This window comes from Leucopleurus acutus (genome assembly GCF_964270905.1).
Source record: "Leucopleurus acutus genome assembly, chromosome: 9".
NCBI lineage: Eukaryota > Metazoa > Chordata > Mammalia > Artiodactyla > Delphinidae > Leucopleurus > Leucopleurus acutus.
This window is the reverse complement of record NC_139144.1, coordinates 62,343,424-62,359,495: the sequence shown is the minus strand read 5'-3', so window position 1 is coordinate 62,359,495 and position 16,072 is coordinate 62,343,424. Positions and strand designations below refer to the sequence as shown.

Sequence of the window (16,072 nt, the reverse complement as noted above, 5' to 3'; positions counted from 1 at the left end):
CAAACCTTTTCCTTGCCAGTATTCAGTGTCTGGCCCATTAATAAGTGCTTGATAAATGTTGGTTGAAAATTAATGAACATTACATTTTTAAATATCAAAAGATTGACTGTAAATCTGTGGATTGATAGATCTTGGGAATTTGTAAGCTACCTGAGTTGGGTTTTCAGTTGGAGGCAGGATGGCCCAGGCAGCACACCTGTAGTGGTATGTGACTTTCCTCAACTCCCCGTATCTCCCCTCCCTCGTCCCTTCCAGGCTGCTGTCCTTGAAATTCTGCACCAGGCCCCTTCCGAGCTTGGAGACCAGGTGCCCATTTATGTTAACGGGAGAGAGAAAAAGGTCTTCCCCCACCCACACTGCCCCGTCCCGTCTCCCACAACCCACCTGTGGGCAATTTAACAGTGGGTTCTGGAAACAACACTGCCTCCTTTCAGGTCTAACTACTAGAGTTATTCCAATGGCAGGAATTTCAAGCCAGGTAAGAGAAGCCACGTCAGGCTGCCAGATGGTGGGGAAGATAGGCATGGGTATCAGGGCAGGCTTCAGACTAAAGGCAGGTAGAGGGGATCAGGTGTTGTAATCACATTCGAGAAAAGGAGTCAAGTGAACCTCATTACACATTATAGAGCCCTGTTATAATAATACCCCTTATTATTACTCGGACTTGGATTTAACCCGTGACAAATCCTTTTCTCTCATGTGTCTTCCTTTCCCCTCCTAAGTCATCATTCTTAAAATAATGATGATAATAAGAAGTAACTATGACTAATTACTTTAGATCATCATTTCATCTAAGGTGTCCCAATCAGAATATTTCCAAACCCAGTTTTTCAGGTAAGCGAACTCATTCCCAAGGTCATATGCAGCTGATAAGAGGCAGATCTGCTATTCAAAGTCAAGTCTTTCTGGCTCCAAAACTCTTTTTCTGCCCTCCTGCAAGCTGCCTAGGGTGATCTGCTCTAAACACCACATCTCTCAATGAAGGACAAACACAATGGGTCTTTATAGAAAGGGAAGCTGGAGTATTGGAATCTTAACTGCAGGCAGGCTCCTCAGGAGGAAGCTGGAGGAGGGAGAGGGGCCAGGAGGTGTGGACTCCATGGGGTGTTTGTTTTCTTATAGTGTCTTGGTGATGGTAGACACTTTATTGCCCACAATCCATCTGGGAGCAGTGTTTTGAATATTCTGCCCCCCTTTCCCCCAACATCAATTTCCTTCACGTCTTCCAAAATGATAGACAGAAGAATTTAATACATTTAATGCTTTTCCTTCCATTTACACTATCATAAATTACAAAGTATTGTTCACTTCACAAAATAAAACCATTTCCAGATAGTTTTTTGACAGTATCAAGAAGTACATAAGCTACAACAAACAAATCTGTACAGTTGGGAGGAACGATACTAGCAGGGACCAAGCAGAACCATTCTGACCCCCGTGTGCCAGCGGAGTCCATCCACATAGCCCTCAGGACTTTCTAGGATAACAACTGCACTGCCCTCTCCCCTTTCAGCTCGCTCATCACACAGTAATTCTCTTCTGGTCACTCCGAAACAAGACTAGTGAGTAATGACATGAATCATCTCAGATAATGAGAGGAAAAGACTTTGTAGTTGGGGTTAAGAAAAAAAATTTAGATTGACAGTTTTTGACGTTTTAAATATTTTACCTATGTTACAAAATATAGAAATCTTGGTGTGGAAAGCTCATGCTAAGATAAATATAACCAATAAGATAGGACTGTAGCAATCAAACCATATTAAATTATTATCCATCAGAGTTACTTTGATCAAGGAGGAACACATATTTGTAAAAAACCAAACATTCATTCTTACTTTAAAAAACAGGCTTGTTTATAAAACAAAAATGAAAAAAATCAACAATGACTCTGCAGATTCACTTCTCATAAATAGAAATGTGGCAGAAATGCAACTTGACATTAACAGATGAATTCAGAATGCTTGCCTGAAAAGAAAGAAGTGCTAACTTTTTACATGGCCCAGCTATAACCAGTGTTTCCAAATTATTTTATGTAAAATGACCACGTTCTGCATGTTCTGTGATGTACACACATGATATGGAAAGACTATGACCAATTCATAGAACATACTTTGGGATTTCACAAAATTTTTATGGAAAGAAAATTTGTGGATGTTTCAGACCATCCTACAATTGCTATAAACATACACCATACGACAGCAAAATGCCAGTGCTTAACAGCAAATCTATCAAAAGCAGGGACAGAGGTGGGAGGTGAAATTTCATTGCAAAGCACTGATAAGGACAGAGGTATGTCAAGATAATACTGCATTCATGGTAAACTTTTCAGGGATCGCAGCAAGAAGGCAGGACAAGGTACACAGGGTAATAATCAATGCACTGCATTGAGTTCTATTTGCTAAAATAAAGTAACATTCTTGCAGCTAAAATAAAAATACATTTTACAATATAAGTTTCATTTAACATTTAACATATAGAATTGTCTTCTTTTTGTAAGTGGAAAATGTATAACTGTATCAAGTACCTCTATGAATTAAGTTCCCTTTTATTACTGATAAGACTGAAGTTTAAAGGTCTACGTTGTTTTTTAATAAGTTAAAGAAAGATTTATTAATCACTCTTCCAGCAAAACAGACATACGAGGCACAGCAAAGACCCAGGCGAGGGCTTTTTCTCACCCTCATCCTTGCTGTTCTCCTGTGGAGGGGGCCAGTGTCTATGAGACACAGTAGCCGACATGGCGATCCTCTGTGGTCTAGGAAATTCCACCACTTGTTTGGAAAACCAGGTGTAAAAGATGTTTTTATTTCTTTAGCCTTATCAACTTAGATGGGGCTCGAGCCATTCAGCTCACTTCCCTGGTGGATTAAAACAAAACATCTTCGTTTTCTATTAAAATCTGCACAATCAGCTTTTGGTACCGCATGTCATGGAGGGTGGTGAGGGTACTGTCCTCAGGGGGCCTCATCAGGGTAGGCCCAAATACGATCCCCAGATTTTCAGCATTCATGAAATTGTCCTTTTCATTCAGAGTCACCCTGCAAGACAGACATACACAGAGGCATTATACAGACTCGAGGGTGGATTTGTATACTGATTATGAACTTCTCTGGTTTGGGAATTTGCAAAAGAAAATTGAGAATTGGAAGTATACAGAAGTATTTTTTAAAAGGTAATTTTCTGACTAAAAAAAGTTTTAGATTATTGACATTGCCTTCAGCCAGTAGAAGTGAACTACTAAGTCAACCTGGTGTAGACACACTTTTTAAAATTATAAAATCAGTCCTTCTTACTAAATAAACGTGTAACTCTCATTGAGGGAATATTGGTTTGAAGGGGCAGTAGATTATTAGGTGGCCCATAGTGCATACAGATTTAGTCTAGGCTTGTATGGATGTCTTTTTTTTCCCTCTTGTCGCTGTCTACTGGCCTGTATGCCGGCAAACCAGGAAGCTGAGGGCAGATTCCCTGTCTGCTGGCAGGGCTAGTGCCTGAGGAGAGAGGTCAAGCCATCATCATGGGACTGGGAAATGGCTGGAATGTGGCCAAACAGAAAAGCAGTTGGATATTATTTCTAGTTCCCACAGGATGAGGTCTGGAGCAGTAATTATTGTTGGAATTGAAAATCGTCATTTCATCACTAATCATTAGGGAAATGCAAATCAAAACTGCAGTGAGGTATCACCTCACACTGGTCAGAATGGCCATCATCAAAACATCTACAAACAATAAATGCTGGAGAGGGTGTGGAGAAAAGGGAACCCTCCTACACTGTTGGTGGGAATGTAAATTGGTACAGCCACTGTGGAGAACAGTATGGAAGTTCCTTAAAAACTAAATATAGAACTACCATATGATCCAGCAGTCCCACTCCTGGGCATATATCTGGAGAAAACCATAATTCGAAAAGATAACATGCACCCCAATGTTCATTGCAGCACTATTTATAATAGCCAAGACCTGGAATCAACCTAAATGTTCATTGACAGAGAAGTGGAGAAAGAAGATGTGGTACATATACACAACGGAATATTACTCAGCCATAAAAAAGAATGAAATAATGCCATTTGCAGCAACATGGATGGACCTAGAGACTGTCATAAGGAGTGAAGTAAGTCAAAGACAAATATCGTATGATATCACTTATATGTGAAATCTAAAAAAAAAAGGTACGAATGAACTTATTTACAAAACAGAAATAGAATGACAGATGTAGAAAATAAACTTACGGTTACCAGGGGAAAGTGAGGAGGGGTGGGATAAATTGGGAGATTGGGATTGACATTTACACACTACTGTATATAAAATAACTAATAAGGACCTACTGTATAGCACAAGGAACTCTCCTCAATACTGTGTAATGACCTGTAAGGGAAAAGAATCTAAAGAAGAGTGGATAGATGTATATGTGTAACTGATTCACTTTGCTGTACACCTGAAACTAATACAACATTGTAAATCAACTATACTCCAAGATCTAGGGGAAGATGGTGGAAAGGTAAGACGTGGAGATCACCTTCCTCCCCACAGATACATCAGAAATACATCTACATGTGGAACAACTCCTACAGAACACCTAATGAACACTGACAGAAGACCTCAGACCTCCCAAAAGGTGCGCAAGGAGAGGGGATTAAGAGTGCCGCTTCAAGGAGCTCCAGAGACGGGCGCGAGCCGTGGCTCTCAGCGCGGACCCCAGAGACGGGCATGAGACGCTAAGGCTGCTGCTGCCGCCACCAAGAAGCCTGTGTGCGAGCACAGGTCACTCTCCGCACCTCCCGGGGAGCCTTGCAGCCCGCCACTGCCAGGGTCCCGGGATCCAGGGACAACTTCCCCGGGAGAACACACGGCACACCTCAGGCTGGTGCAACGTCACACCGGCCTCTGCCACCACAGGCTCGCCCCGCACTCTGTACACCTCCCTCCCCCTGGCCTGAGTGAGCCGGAGCCCCTGAATCAGTGGCTCCTTTAACCCTGTCCTGTCTGAGCAAAGAACAGATATTTTTTCTTAATAATTATTTTTTTATTTTAATAACTTTATTTTACCTTATTTTCTTTTCTTTTATCCTCTTTCTTTCTTTCTACTTTTTCTCCCTTTTATTCTGCGCTGTGTGAAAGGCTCTTGGTGCTGCAGCCAGGAGTCAGTGCTGTGCCTCTGAGGTGGGAGAGCCAACTTCAGGACACTGGTCCACAAGAGACCTCCCAGCTCCACGTAATATCAAATGGCGAAAATCTCCCAGAGATCTCCATCTCAACGCCAAGACCCAGCTCCAATCAACGACCAGCAAGCTACAGTGCTGGACATCCTATGCCAAACAACTAGCAAGACAGGAACACAACCCCACCCATTAGCAGAGAGGCTGCCTAAAATCATAGTAAGTCCACAGACAACCCAAAACACACCACCAGACGTGGACCTGCCAACCAGAAAGACAATATCCAGCCTCATCCACCAGAACACAGGCACTAGTCCCCTCCACCAGGAAGCCTACACAACCCACTGAACCAACCTTAGCCACTGGGGACAGACACAGAAAACAACGGGAACTAAGAACCTGCAGCCTGCAAAAAGGAGACCCCAAACACAGTAAGATAAGCAAAATGAGAAGACAGAGAAACACACAGCAGATGAAGGAGCAAGATAAAAACCCACCAGACCTAACAAATGAAGAGGAAATAGGCAGTCTACCTGAAAAAGAATTCAGAGTAATGATAGTAAAGACGATCCAAAATCTTGGAAACAGAATAGACAAAATGCAAGAAACATTTAACAAGGACCTAGAAGAACTAAAGATGAAACAAGCAATGATGAACAACACAATAATGAAATTAAAAATACTCTAGATGGGATCAATAGCAGAATAACTGAGGCAGAAGAACGGATAAGTGACCTGGAAGATAAAATAGTGGAAATAACTACTGCAGAGCAGAATAAAGAAAAAAGAATGAAAAGAACTGAGGACAGTCTCAGAGACCTCTGGGACAACATTAAACACACCAACATTCGAATAATAGGGGTTTCAGAAGAAGAAGAGGAAAAGAAAAGGACTGAGAAAATATTTGAAGAGATTATACTTGAAAACTTCCCTAATATGGGAAAGGAAATAGTTAATCAAGTCCAGGAAGCACAGAGAGTCCCATACAGAATAAATCCAAGGAGAAACACGCCAAGACACATATTAATCAAACTGTCAAAAATTAAATACAAAGAAAACATATTAAAAGCAGCAAGGGAGAAACAACAAATAACACACAAGGGAATCCCCATTAGGTTAACAGCTGGTCGTTCAGCAGAAACTCTGCAAGCCAGAAGGGACTGGCACAACATATTAAAAGTGATGAAGGAGAAAAACCTGCAACCAAGATTACTCTACCCAGCGAGGATCTCATTCAGATTTGATGGAGAAATTAAAACCTTTACAGACAAGCAAAAGCTGAGAGAGTTCAGCACCACCAAACCAGCTCTACAACAACTACCAAAGGAACTTCTCTAGGCAAGAAACACAAGAGAAGGAAAAGACCTACAATAACGAACCCAAAACAGTTAAGAAAATGGGACTAGGAATATACATATCGATAACTACCTTAAATGTAAACGGACTAAATGCTCCCACCAAAAGACACAGATTGGCTGAATGGATACAAAAACAAGACCCATATATTTGCTGTCTACAAGAGACCCACTTCAGACCTAGAGACACATACAGACTGAAAGTAAGGGGATGGAAAAAGGTATTTCATGTGAATGGAAACCAAAAGAAAGCTGGAGAAGCAATTCTCATATCAGACAAAATAGACTTTAAAATAAAGACTATTAGAAGAGACAGTGGAAGACACTACATGATGAACAAGGGATCAATCCAAGAAGAAGATACAACAATTGTAAATATTTATGCACCCAACATAGGAGCACCTCAATACATAAGGCAAATACTAACAGCCATAAAAGGGGAAATGGACAGTAACACATTCATAGTAGGGGACTTTAATACCCCACTTTCACCAATGGACAGATCATCCAAAATGAAAATAAATAGGGAAACACAAGCTTTAAATGATACATTAAACAAGATGGGCTTAATTGATATTTATAGGACATTCCATCCAAAAACAAAAGAATACACATTTTTCTCAAGTGTATCCTTGAGAAACATGAACATGTTTCATGTTTCATGTTCTGAACATTTCAGAATGTTCCATGGAACATTCTCCAGGATAGATCATATCTTGGGTCACAAATCAAACCTTGGTAAATTTAAGAAAATCGAAATTGTATGAAGTATCTTTTCCGACCACAACGCTATGAGACTAGATATCAATTACAGAAAAAGATCTGTAAAAAATACAAACACGTGGAGGCTAAACAATACACTACTTAATAACGAAGTGATCACTGAAGAAATCAAAGAGGAAATTAAAAAACACTTAGAAACAAATGACAATGGAGACACGACCACCCAAAATCTATGGGATGCAGCAAAATCAGTTCTAAGAGAGAAGTTTATAGCAATACAATCCTGCCTTAAGAAACAGGAAACATACCGAATAAACAACCTAACCTTGCACCTAAAGCAATTAGAGAAAGAAGAACAAAAAAACCCCGAAGTTAACAGAAGGAAAGAAATCATAAAGATCAGATCAGAAATAAATGAAAAAGAAATGAAGGAAACAATAGCAAAGATCAATAAAACTAAAAGCTGGTTCTTTGAGAAGATAAACAAAATTGATAAACCATTAGCCAGACTCATCAAGAAAAAACGGGAGAAGACTCAAATCAATAGAATTAGAAATGAAAAAGGAGAAGTAACAACTGACCCTGCAGAAATACAAAAGATCATGAGAGATTACTACAAGCAACTCTATGCCAATAAAATGGACAACCTGGAAGAAATGGACAAATTCTTAGAAATGCACAACCTGCCAAGACTGAATCAGGAAGAAATAGAAAATATGAACAGACCAATCACAAGCACTGAAATTGAAACTGTGATTAAAAATCTGCCAACAAACAAAAGCCCAGGACCAGATGGCTTCACAGGCGAATTCTATCAAACATTTAGAGAAGAGCTAACACCTATCCTTCTCAAACTGTTCCAAAATATAGCAGAGGGAGGAACACTCCCAAACTCATTCTACGAGGCCACCATCACCCTGGTATCAAAACCAGACAAGGATGTCACAAAGAAAGAAAACTACAGGCTAATATCACTGATGAACATAGATGCAAAAATCCTCAACAAAATACTAGCAAACAGAATCCAACAGCACATTAAACGGATCATACACCATGATCAAGTGGGGTTTATTACATGAATGCAAGGATTCTTCAATATACGCAAATCAATCAACGTGATACACCATATTAACAAACTGAAGGAGAAAAACCATATGATCATCTCAATAGATGCAGAGAAAGCTTTTGAAAAAGTTCAACACCCATTTATGTTAAAAACCCTGCAGAAAGTAGGCATAGAGGGAACTTTCCTCAACATAATAAAGGTCATATATGACAAACCCACAGCCAACATCATCCTCAATGGTGAAAAACTGAAAGCATTTCCACTAAGATCAGGAACAAGACAAGGTTGCCCACTCTCACCACTCTTATTCAACATAGTTTTGGAAGTTTTAGCCACAGCAATCAGAGAAGAAAAGGAAATAAAAGGAATCCAAATCGGGAAAGAAGAAGTAAAGCTGTCACTGTTTGCAGATGACATGATACTATACATAGAGAATCCTAAAGATGCTACCAGAAAACTACTAGAGCTCATCAATGAATCTGGTAAAGTAGCAGGATACAAAATTAATGCACAGAAATCTCTGGCATTCCTATACACTAATGATGAAAAATCTGAAAGTGAAATCAAGAAAACTCCCATTTACCACCGCAACAAATAGAATAAAGTATCTTGGTTTTAACCTACCTAAGGAGACAAAAGACCTGCATGCAGAAAATTATAAGACACTGATAAAAGAAATTAAAGATGATACAAATAGATGGAGAGATATACCATGTTCTTGGATTGGAAGAATCAACATTGTGAAAATGACTCTACTACCCAAAGCAATCTACAGATTCAATGCAATCCCTATCAAACTACCACTGGCATTTTACACAAAACTAGAATAAAAAATTTCACAGTTTGTATGGAAACACCAAAGACCCCGAATAGCCAAAGCAATCTTGAGAACGAAAAACGGAGCTGGAGGAATCAGGCTTCCTGACTTCAGACTATACTACAAAGCTACAGTAATCAAGACAGTATGGTACTGGCACAAAAATAGAAATATAGATCAATGCAACAGGATAGAAAGCCCAGAGGTAAACCCACGCACATATGGTCACCTTATCTTTGATAAAGGAGGCAGGAATGTACAGTGGAGAAAGGACAGCCTGTTCAATAAGTGGTGCTGGGAAAACTGGACAGGTACATGTAAAGGTATGAAATTAAATCACTCCCTAACACCATACACAAAAATAAGCTCAAAATGGATTAAAGACCTAAATGTAAGGCCAGAAACTATGAAACTCTTAGAGGAAAACATAGACAGGACACTCTATGACATAAATCACAGCAAGGTCCTGTTTGACCCACCTCCTAGAGAAATGGAAATAAAAACAAAAATAAACAAATGGGACCTAATGAAACTTCAAAGCTTTTGCACAGCAAGGGAAACCGTAAACGAGACCAGAAGACAACTGTCAGAATGGAAGAAAATATTTGCAAATGAAGCAACTGACAAAGGACTAACCTCCAAAATTTACAAGCAGCTCATGCAGCTCAATAACAAAAAAACAAACAACCCAATCCAAAAATGGGCAGAAGACCTAAATAGACATTTCTCCAAAGAAGATATACAGACTGCCAACAAATACATGAAAGAATGCTCAACATCACTAATCATTAGAGAAATGCAAATCAAAACTACAATGAGATATCATCTCACACCAGTCAGAAAGGCCATCATTAAAAAATCTAGAAACAATAAATGCTGGAGAGGGTGTGGAGAAAAGGTAACACTCTTGCACTGCTGGTGGGAATGTGAATTGGTACAGCCACTATGGAGAACAGTATGGAGGTCCTTATAAAACTACAAATAGAACTACCATATGACCCAGCAGTCCCACTACTGGGCATATACCCTGAGAAAACCATAATTCCAAAAGAGTCATGTACCAAAATGTTCATTGCAGCTCTATTTACAATAGCCCGGAGATGGAAACAACCTAAGTGTCCATCATCAGATGAATGGATAAAGAAGATGTGGCACATATATACAATGGAATATTACTCAGCCATAAAAAGAAACGAAATTGAGCTATTTGTAATGAGGTGGATGGACCTAGAGTCTGTCATATAGAGTGAAGTAACTCAGAAAGACAAATACTGTATGCTAACACATATATATGGAATTTAAGAAAAAGTAAAAAATGTCATGAAGAACCTAGGTTTAAGACAGGAATAAAGACACAGACCTACTAGAGAATGGGCTTGAGGATATAGGGAGGGGGAAGGGTAAGCTGTGACAAAATGAGAGAGTGGCATGGACATATGTACACTACCAAACGTAAAATAGATAGCTAGTGGGAAGCAGCAGCATAGCACAGGGAGATCAGCTCAGTGCTTTGTGACCACCTAGAGGGGTGGGATAGGGAGGGTGGGAGGGAGGGAGACGCAAGAGGGAAGAGATATGGGAACATATGTATATGTAAAACTGATTCACTTTGTTATACAGCAGAAACTAACACACCATTGTAAAGCAATTATACTCCAATAAAGATGTTAAAAAAAACTACAATAAATATTATTTAAAAAAAAAAGAAAATCATCATTTTAACATCCATGTTCAAGAACTGCAAAGCCTTTAAAAGATGAAGTTCAAACTCCAAAGTTGGCTTAATACCTTCCAAGTAGAATAAAACTATGATCTCTCTGATATTTTGGTTTAAGGATTTAGGTTTTAGGATGTTTCTAACAGATCTAAAAGGGATTACATTCTCCAAAGAAGAGCAAAATAGGATTAACATATGTTTAGGTTTTGCACAGAAAGCCATCCCTTTGTGTTTATTCTCTTGAAGCCAATTAAGACTAGCCATTTAGCATTATTTTAGGAAGGGTAATTCAGCTTGCATTACCTTCACCTTGCAAAGTTAAGAGGGAGGTAAGAAAGAAGACATACTTCACTTTCAAAGTGCTCGTATTTCCCCACTACGTCAGGCACCACACCTGACCAAACAAGATGGCTAGCAAACCCACCATAGTAAAAATACTAAATAATTGGCACATCAGCATTTCTCCTGATAATGATACTTTGCCTTCCAAAGTGTGACAGTTGGGCACTGAAAGAAATAACTTGGAGCTATTTAAAAGCCACGCTGTCATACAAGTCTTTTTTTAATCCCAAAATTACTTGTACTCTTAAATTCAATAAATTAATCAGGGACTTCCCTGGTGGTGCAGTGGTTAAGAATCCACCTCCCAGTGCAGGGGACACGGGTTCAATCCCTGGTCCGGGAAGATCCCACATGCCGCGGAGCAACTAACCCCATGCGCCACAACTACTGAGCCTGCGCTCTAGAGCCCACGAGTCACAACTGCTGAGCCCACGTGCCACAACTATTGAAGCCTGCACGCCTACACCCTGTGCTCCACAACAAGAGAAGTCACTGCAATGAGAAGCCCGCAGACCGCCATGAAGAGTGGCCCCCATTCTCCGCAACTGGAGAAAGCCCACGTGCACCAACAAAGACCCAATGCAGCCAAAAATAAATAAAATAAATAAATTTAAAAAAATAAATTAGTCAAAATGGGACTCTTCTAAGCTACATGTTACACCCCTGATCACGTTGAATATGAGCAAGAGTTTATATGTTTTAAAGGTAGAAGAGTTAAAACCTCAATACCTTAGTGTTTCTACAGTGTTCTCCACTTGCTTCCTTTCACTTACTGAATGGATCTGTAAGTTGGTATAGACAATTTTTTTTAAAAGACCAACTGATTGACTTCACTATACAAGTACAGTGAAGGAAAGAGATCGATGGTTTAGGTAAAAGAGTCTGGAACCAGAGACTTCGTATCCTGTGAACACCCATCTCCATCTGTCTCGCGTGCTCTCACACAGATAACCTGGTGTGCAGCCCTCTGTGGCAGGCACCCTCTGAGATGGTTCCCAGTGATCCCTGCCTCCTGGAATTCATACCCTTGTAACCCCTTCCCCTAGAGCACGGGCTAGACCTAGTGACTTGCTTCTAGCACATAGGGTATGGCAAAAGCAATGGGATATCACTTCTGAGATTAGGTTACAGAAAGACTATCTTTCATCTTGGGCGCTCGCGCTTGCTTGCTGTAAGGGCGGCCAGCTGCCATTTGGGTGAGCTGCCTATGGGGAGACCCGTAGGACAGGGAACTGAGGGTGGCCTCCAGAGAACAGTCAGCAAGAGAGGCCTGCAGTCTAATAGCCACTGAAGAACTGAATCCTGCCAAACACCATGTGACTGACCTTGGAAGTGGATGCTCCCCGACTCAAGCCTCAGAGGAGGTTGTAGCCTGGCTGTCAGTTTGACTGCAACCTCATCAGAAACCTTGAACCAGAGGCACCCAGTGAAGCCACCTGGATTCCTGATCAGAGAGACTGCATGATAACACATGGTTATTGTTTTAAGCCACTAAGTTTGGGGGCAATTTGTTCCTCAGTGATAGATAATTAACATGTCAAGTAAAACAAGAGATCAGAGTGGGAATGTGCCTGTCCAGAAGGAAGGCAGCCTCAGGAATCTGGGACTCTCGTAAGCAGGAGGACGAACAGAACACAGAGCACAAGGCTGGTGTGGGAGGAAGATGCAGAGGCAGAGGCAGTGCAGGCAAATGGTTAAGACACAGTAAGGGCCACGGCTCAGACTGGGTTTCAGTCCTGGCTTTACTGCATCTCTTTGCATCACTTATTGAACCTCCCCAGGTTTCAGCAATATCATCTAACAGTACCCCACTCACAGAGAGAACACATCTAAAGAGCACGGAGCAGCCCCTGCCACAGAGTGAGTGGCTGGCAGTTATGAATGGGGCTGGACTGGGGAAGGCGGCCTAATTCACTCTGAAGGGCGGTCTGTCTGCTCAGCGGGTTGGGGAGGCTGTGAACTTTTCCTGATGCGTTAACTGCCCAGGGCACGTAGGGACTGCAGAAGCAGCGCCGAGGAGGTGTGAACTTACTTCTTTAGGTGGATCATCAGGTACCGGAGGGTCTCATAGTGGGCAGGAGGAAGCAGCATCAGCACTTCGTGGACCGCTTCCAGCCTCTCATCCGCACTGGAGATTTCTGTGAAGATCACACATAATGAATATTCGTGCAGTGTTGAAACATTAAAGTTTTCAGGGAAGTAACAAGAAGTTTGGTTTGTTCAGGTTGCAGAAAAAGGGGCAGTCTACTAACATTTCACTTAAAGTAATCGATGTGTTCCGTGTCTTGCCGTATTCCAGAAAAGGCTTTGAGGCTGGGAACCACGTGCGTGTTGAACGTCCACTGGCTGTGTGGCAGGAGGCTCCAGAAACCTGCAGCCCTGTGGATGCTTGCTGGTGGCGTATGCACCAACTGTGTTTTGCCCATCTTCTGAACACTGGATTTGCTAGAAAACTCACTATCCCCAGCTTTAGTTTAAATTGGACCACACTTGGGAGTGTTCTCTTGAAGCTGTCTACCAGCTCTTTCCGTGGCAGGCTTCCATGACGGAACACACTCTACAATGCGAGGGCGCCGGCAGGTGAGCCAGGCAGCTCAGTCTGCACTGATGACACTTTTCACCAGAATGTTTGCACGGTTAAGCCCAGTGTGCCGTCCAGGTTAGGAAGTAGATAGTAGGTATATTAATGGGAGGGAGCATGCATGCTTCTGCCTTTTAGGACTCTGATAGGTATTGGCAGCCACTCAAAGAAAGCTCCCCTGGTCACTCCTCCTGGGGCAGAGGGCACCCTGCTTCCAGAACCTTCTCCCCCAAGACCGCCAGGACCCAGGAAAGAATGCTTTCACCAGGGAGTAGGGCCACAGCTCATCTGGAAAGTACACCTTGCACTAATCCCAGCCTGCCCACATCTCTCCCCATCAGGCATCTTGTTATTATATTTAGCAACACATAACTTTAAAGGTTATATATTTTTTTAATAAAAAGTTCCTTGAGGTGTGCTTGACTTCTACGTCATTCATTCTAGCACCTAATCTCCCCTTCCTCGCTATGCTCCTGGACAAAGTGTAGTGCAATTCCCCCCACACCCCAACACACATATACACACTATGGTTCTCTCTCCTGACGGCGGTGACCCAAGTGCCAAACCCTGAATGAGCAGCTATGGACTGATGGAAGTCCAAAGCTGACGTGCCATCCCTGGACCTGTGAGCTCAGCTCTCCAAGCCTAGCTTTCCTCCTCTGTACAATGGGATTAGAGGTAGATGGGAAGATTAAACAAGAAGATATTGGTGAGAGTTCCTAGTATAGTAGTTGACACAGTATATTCTGGGCCTATTAGTAATTTTGAACAGCATCAATGTGCAAAACTTGGGGTATGACTTTAATTGATTAGCAATGGGATTCTGCCTAATAGATGAAAGTAGTTAATCTATACAGTCCCTCATTGAAGAACATCTGATTGTTTGCTGCAGAAACATTCTGCTTTCAACATATAAGAGTAATCCTGACTGTGCTGGTTCCCAGCATAGGAGAAACGATGGGGAGAGACAGAACTGCCTGGCACCTAGCTTCAGCCGAGGAGAGCTGGCTTAGTACTGGGTCAACTCAGCTGGTGAACTATGCCTGGTTTTCTTTTAACTGTACCATTGTGCTCTCGCTTGGCAAAGCAAATCCTCATGCAATAATTTAATCAGGTCTGAGTTTTAATTTTCTTGAAGTCAAAAGCATTGCACTTAAAACTTTGGTGCCATTAAAAAATTAGTTCTCCATACTTACTTGCTGCTTCTATAAATTTGGAATAGGTATCATAGGTGATGACAGGAATGGGTAAGTCTCTGAAATACAGTTTAAGGGCTCCAGTGATGATGTTTATGTCTGGATAGATGTTGGCAGATATATCGGCCTTTTCACCATCTGAAAAACAATCAATGATCCAATTCCTAATTAGGACCTTATTTCACCAAGTTAAAGCATGCCCAGAAAGAAAAAAAAGATCCAACAATGAATGCTCCTTTACAAGTTTCAGCTGACTACTTTGGCTTCTAATAACACTGAGATGCAGGAAGTAACAAAAGAAGTTTGGTGAGAGGGATTTTGGGTCTGAGGGTAAGTGCAGCCAAAAAAGTAGTGAAATAGACTTAAAATAGTTCTTTGGGTCCCAGCCCCTGGTAATTTGCTAAATAGAAATCTAGCACAGTAATTTGTATTCTAGACACCAAGGTTCATAACAGAATAACAATCTAATTTGAAGTAAAAAAATCAAGAATCTCTTATTTAGTATTCTTTGGACTTGGATTTGAAGATCACATACAGAAAATAATGGTTGAATATCTTCAGTTTCTAATGTCTCTTTCAGGCTTGCTGAAGTTTCTTTTCACCTGATTATTTCTCCCCTAGTCCCTAGGACTTTAATCTGGGAAACTTTAACCTTACCTCATGTATAGGTAATGTTATATTTCTTACTATTTTTACAATCATTCTGAAGACATTTTTTGACTTTTTGTTTTACCATTAGTAAATACCAGTCCAATTTAATTGTTGCAGTCTATAAAACTCTTTGGATAGAAAAATGTTTCAATCATATAGGGATTATTAGCATTTTCCTTTATACAGAGAATTGAAAGAACAAATGCCTCAGCAAATTTGGTTCTGAGGATTAAAAAAGCTCCTAATGTACAGAAAACAATAAGAGTGTAGCAGATATGCCATCTGATCCCCTTATTTATGTACTTAACAAATATTTATTGAGAGTCTACCATGTGCCAGGCACTATGAAGCCCTAGTGCATGAGAGAAGAAAAGACATACGGTTGTCCCTCAGTATGCAAGGGGGACTGGTTCCAGGAACTTCCCACTGTGTGGACACCATAATCCAAGGATGCTCAAGTCTCTTATG

At 41.0% G+C, this 16,072-nt stretch overlaps 1 protein-coding gene across 1 annotated transcript in view; it reads right to left on the bottom strand.

The window, feature by feature from the left end:
* Window positions 1–1,310: 1,310 nt before the first annotated feature.
* CHN2 (chimerin 2) overlaps window positions 1,311–16,072 on the bottom strand; it is a 334,928-nt gene continuing 320,166 nt past the window's right edge. Inside the window, exons 11-13 of the mRNA XM_082846270.1 lie at window positions 14,954–15,091; window positions 13,209–13,314; window positions 1,311–3,038 (exon numbers count right to left, since the gene is read on the bottom strand). Of these exons, the coding sequence (XP_082702396.1) occupies window positions 2,867–3,038; window positions 13,209–13,314; window positions 14,954–15,091 (416 nt within the window). The 3' untranslated portion in view covers window positions 1,311–2,866. The remainder of the gene's footprint in view (window positions 3,039–13,208; window positions 13,315–14,953; window positions 15,092–16,072) is intronic.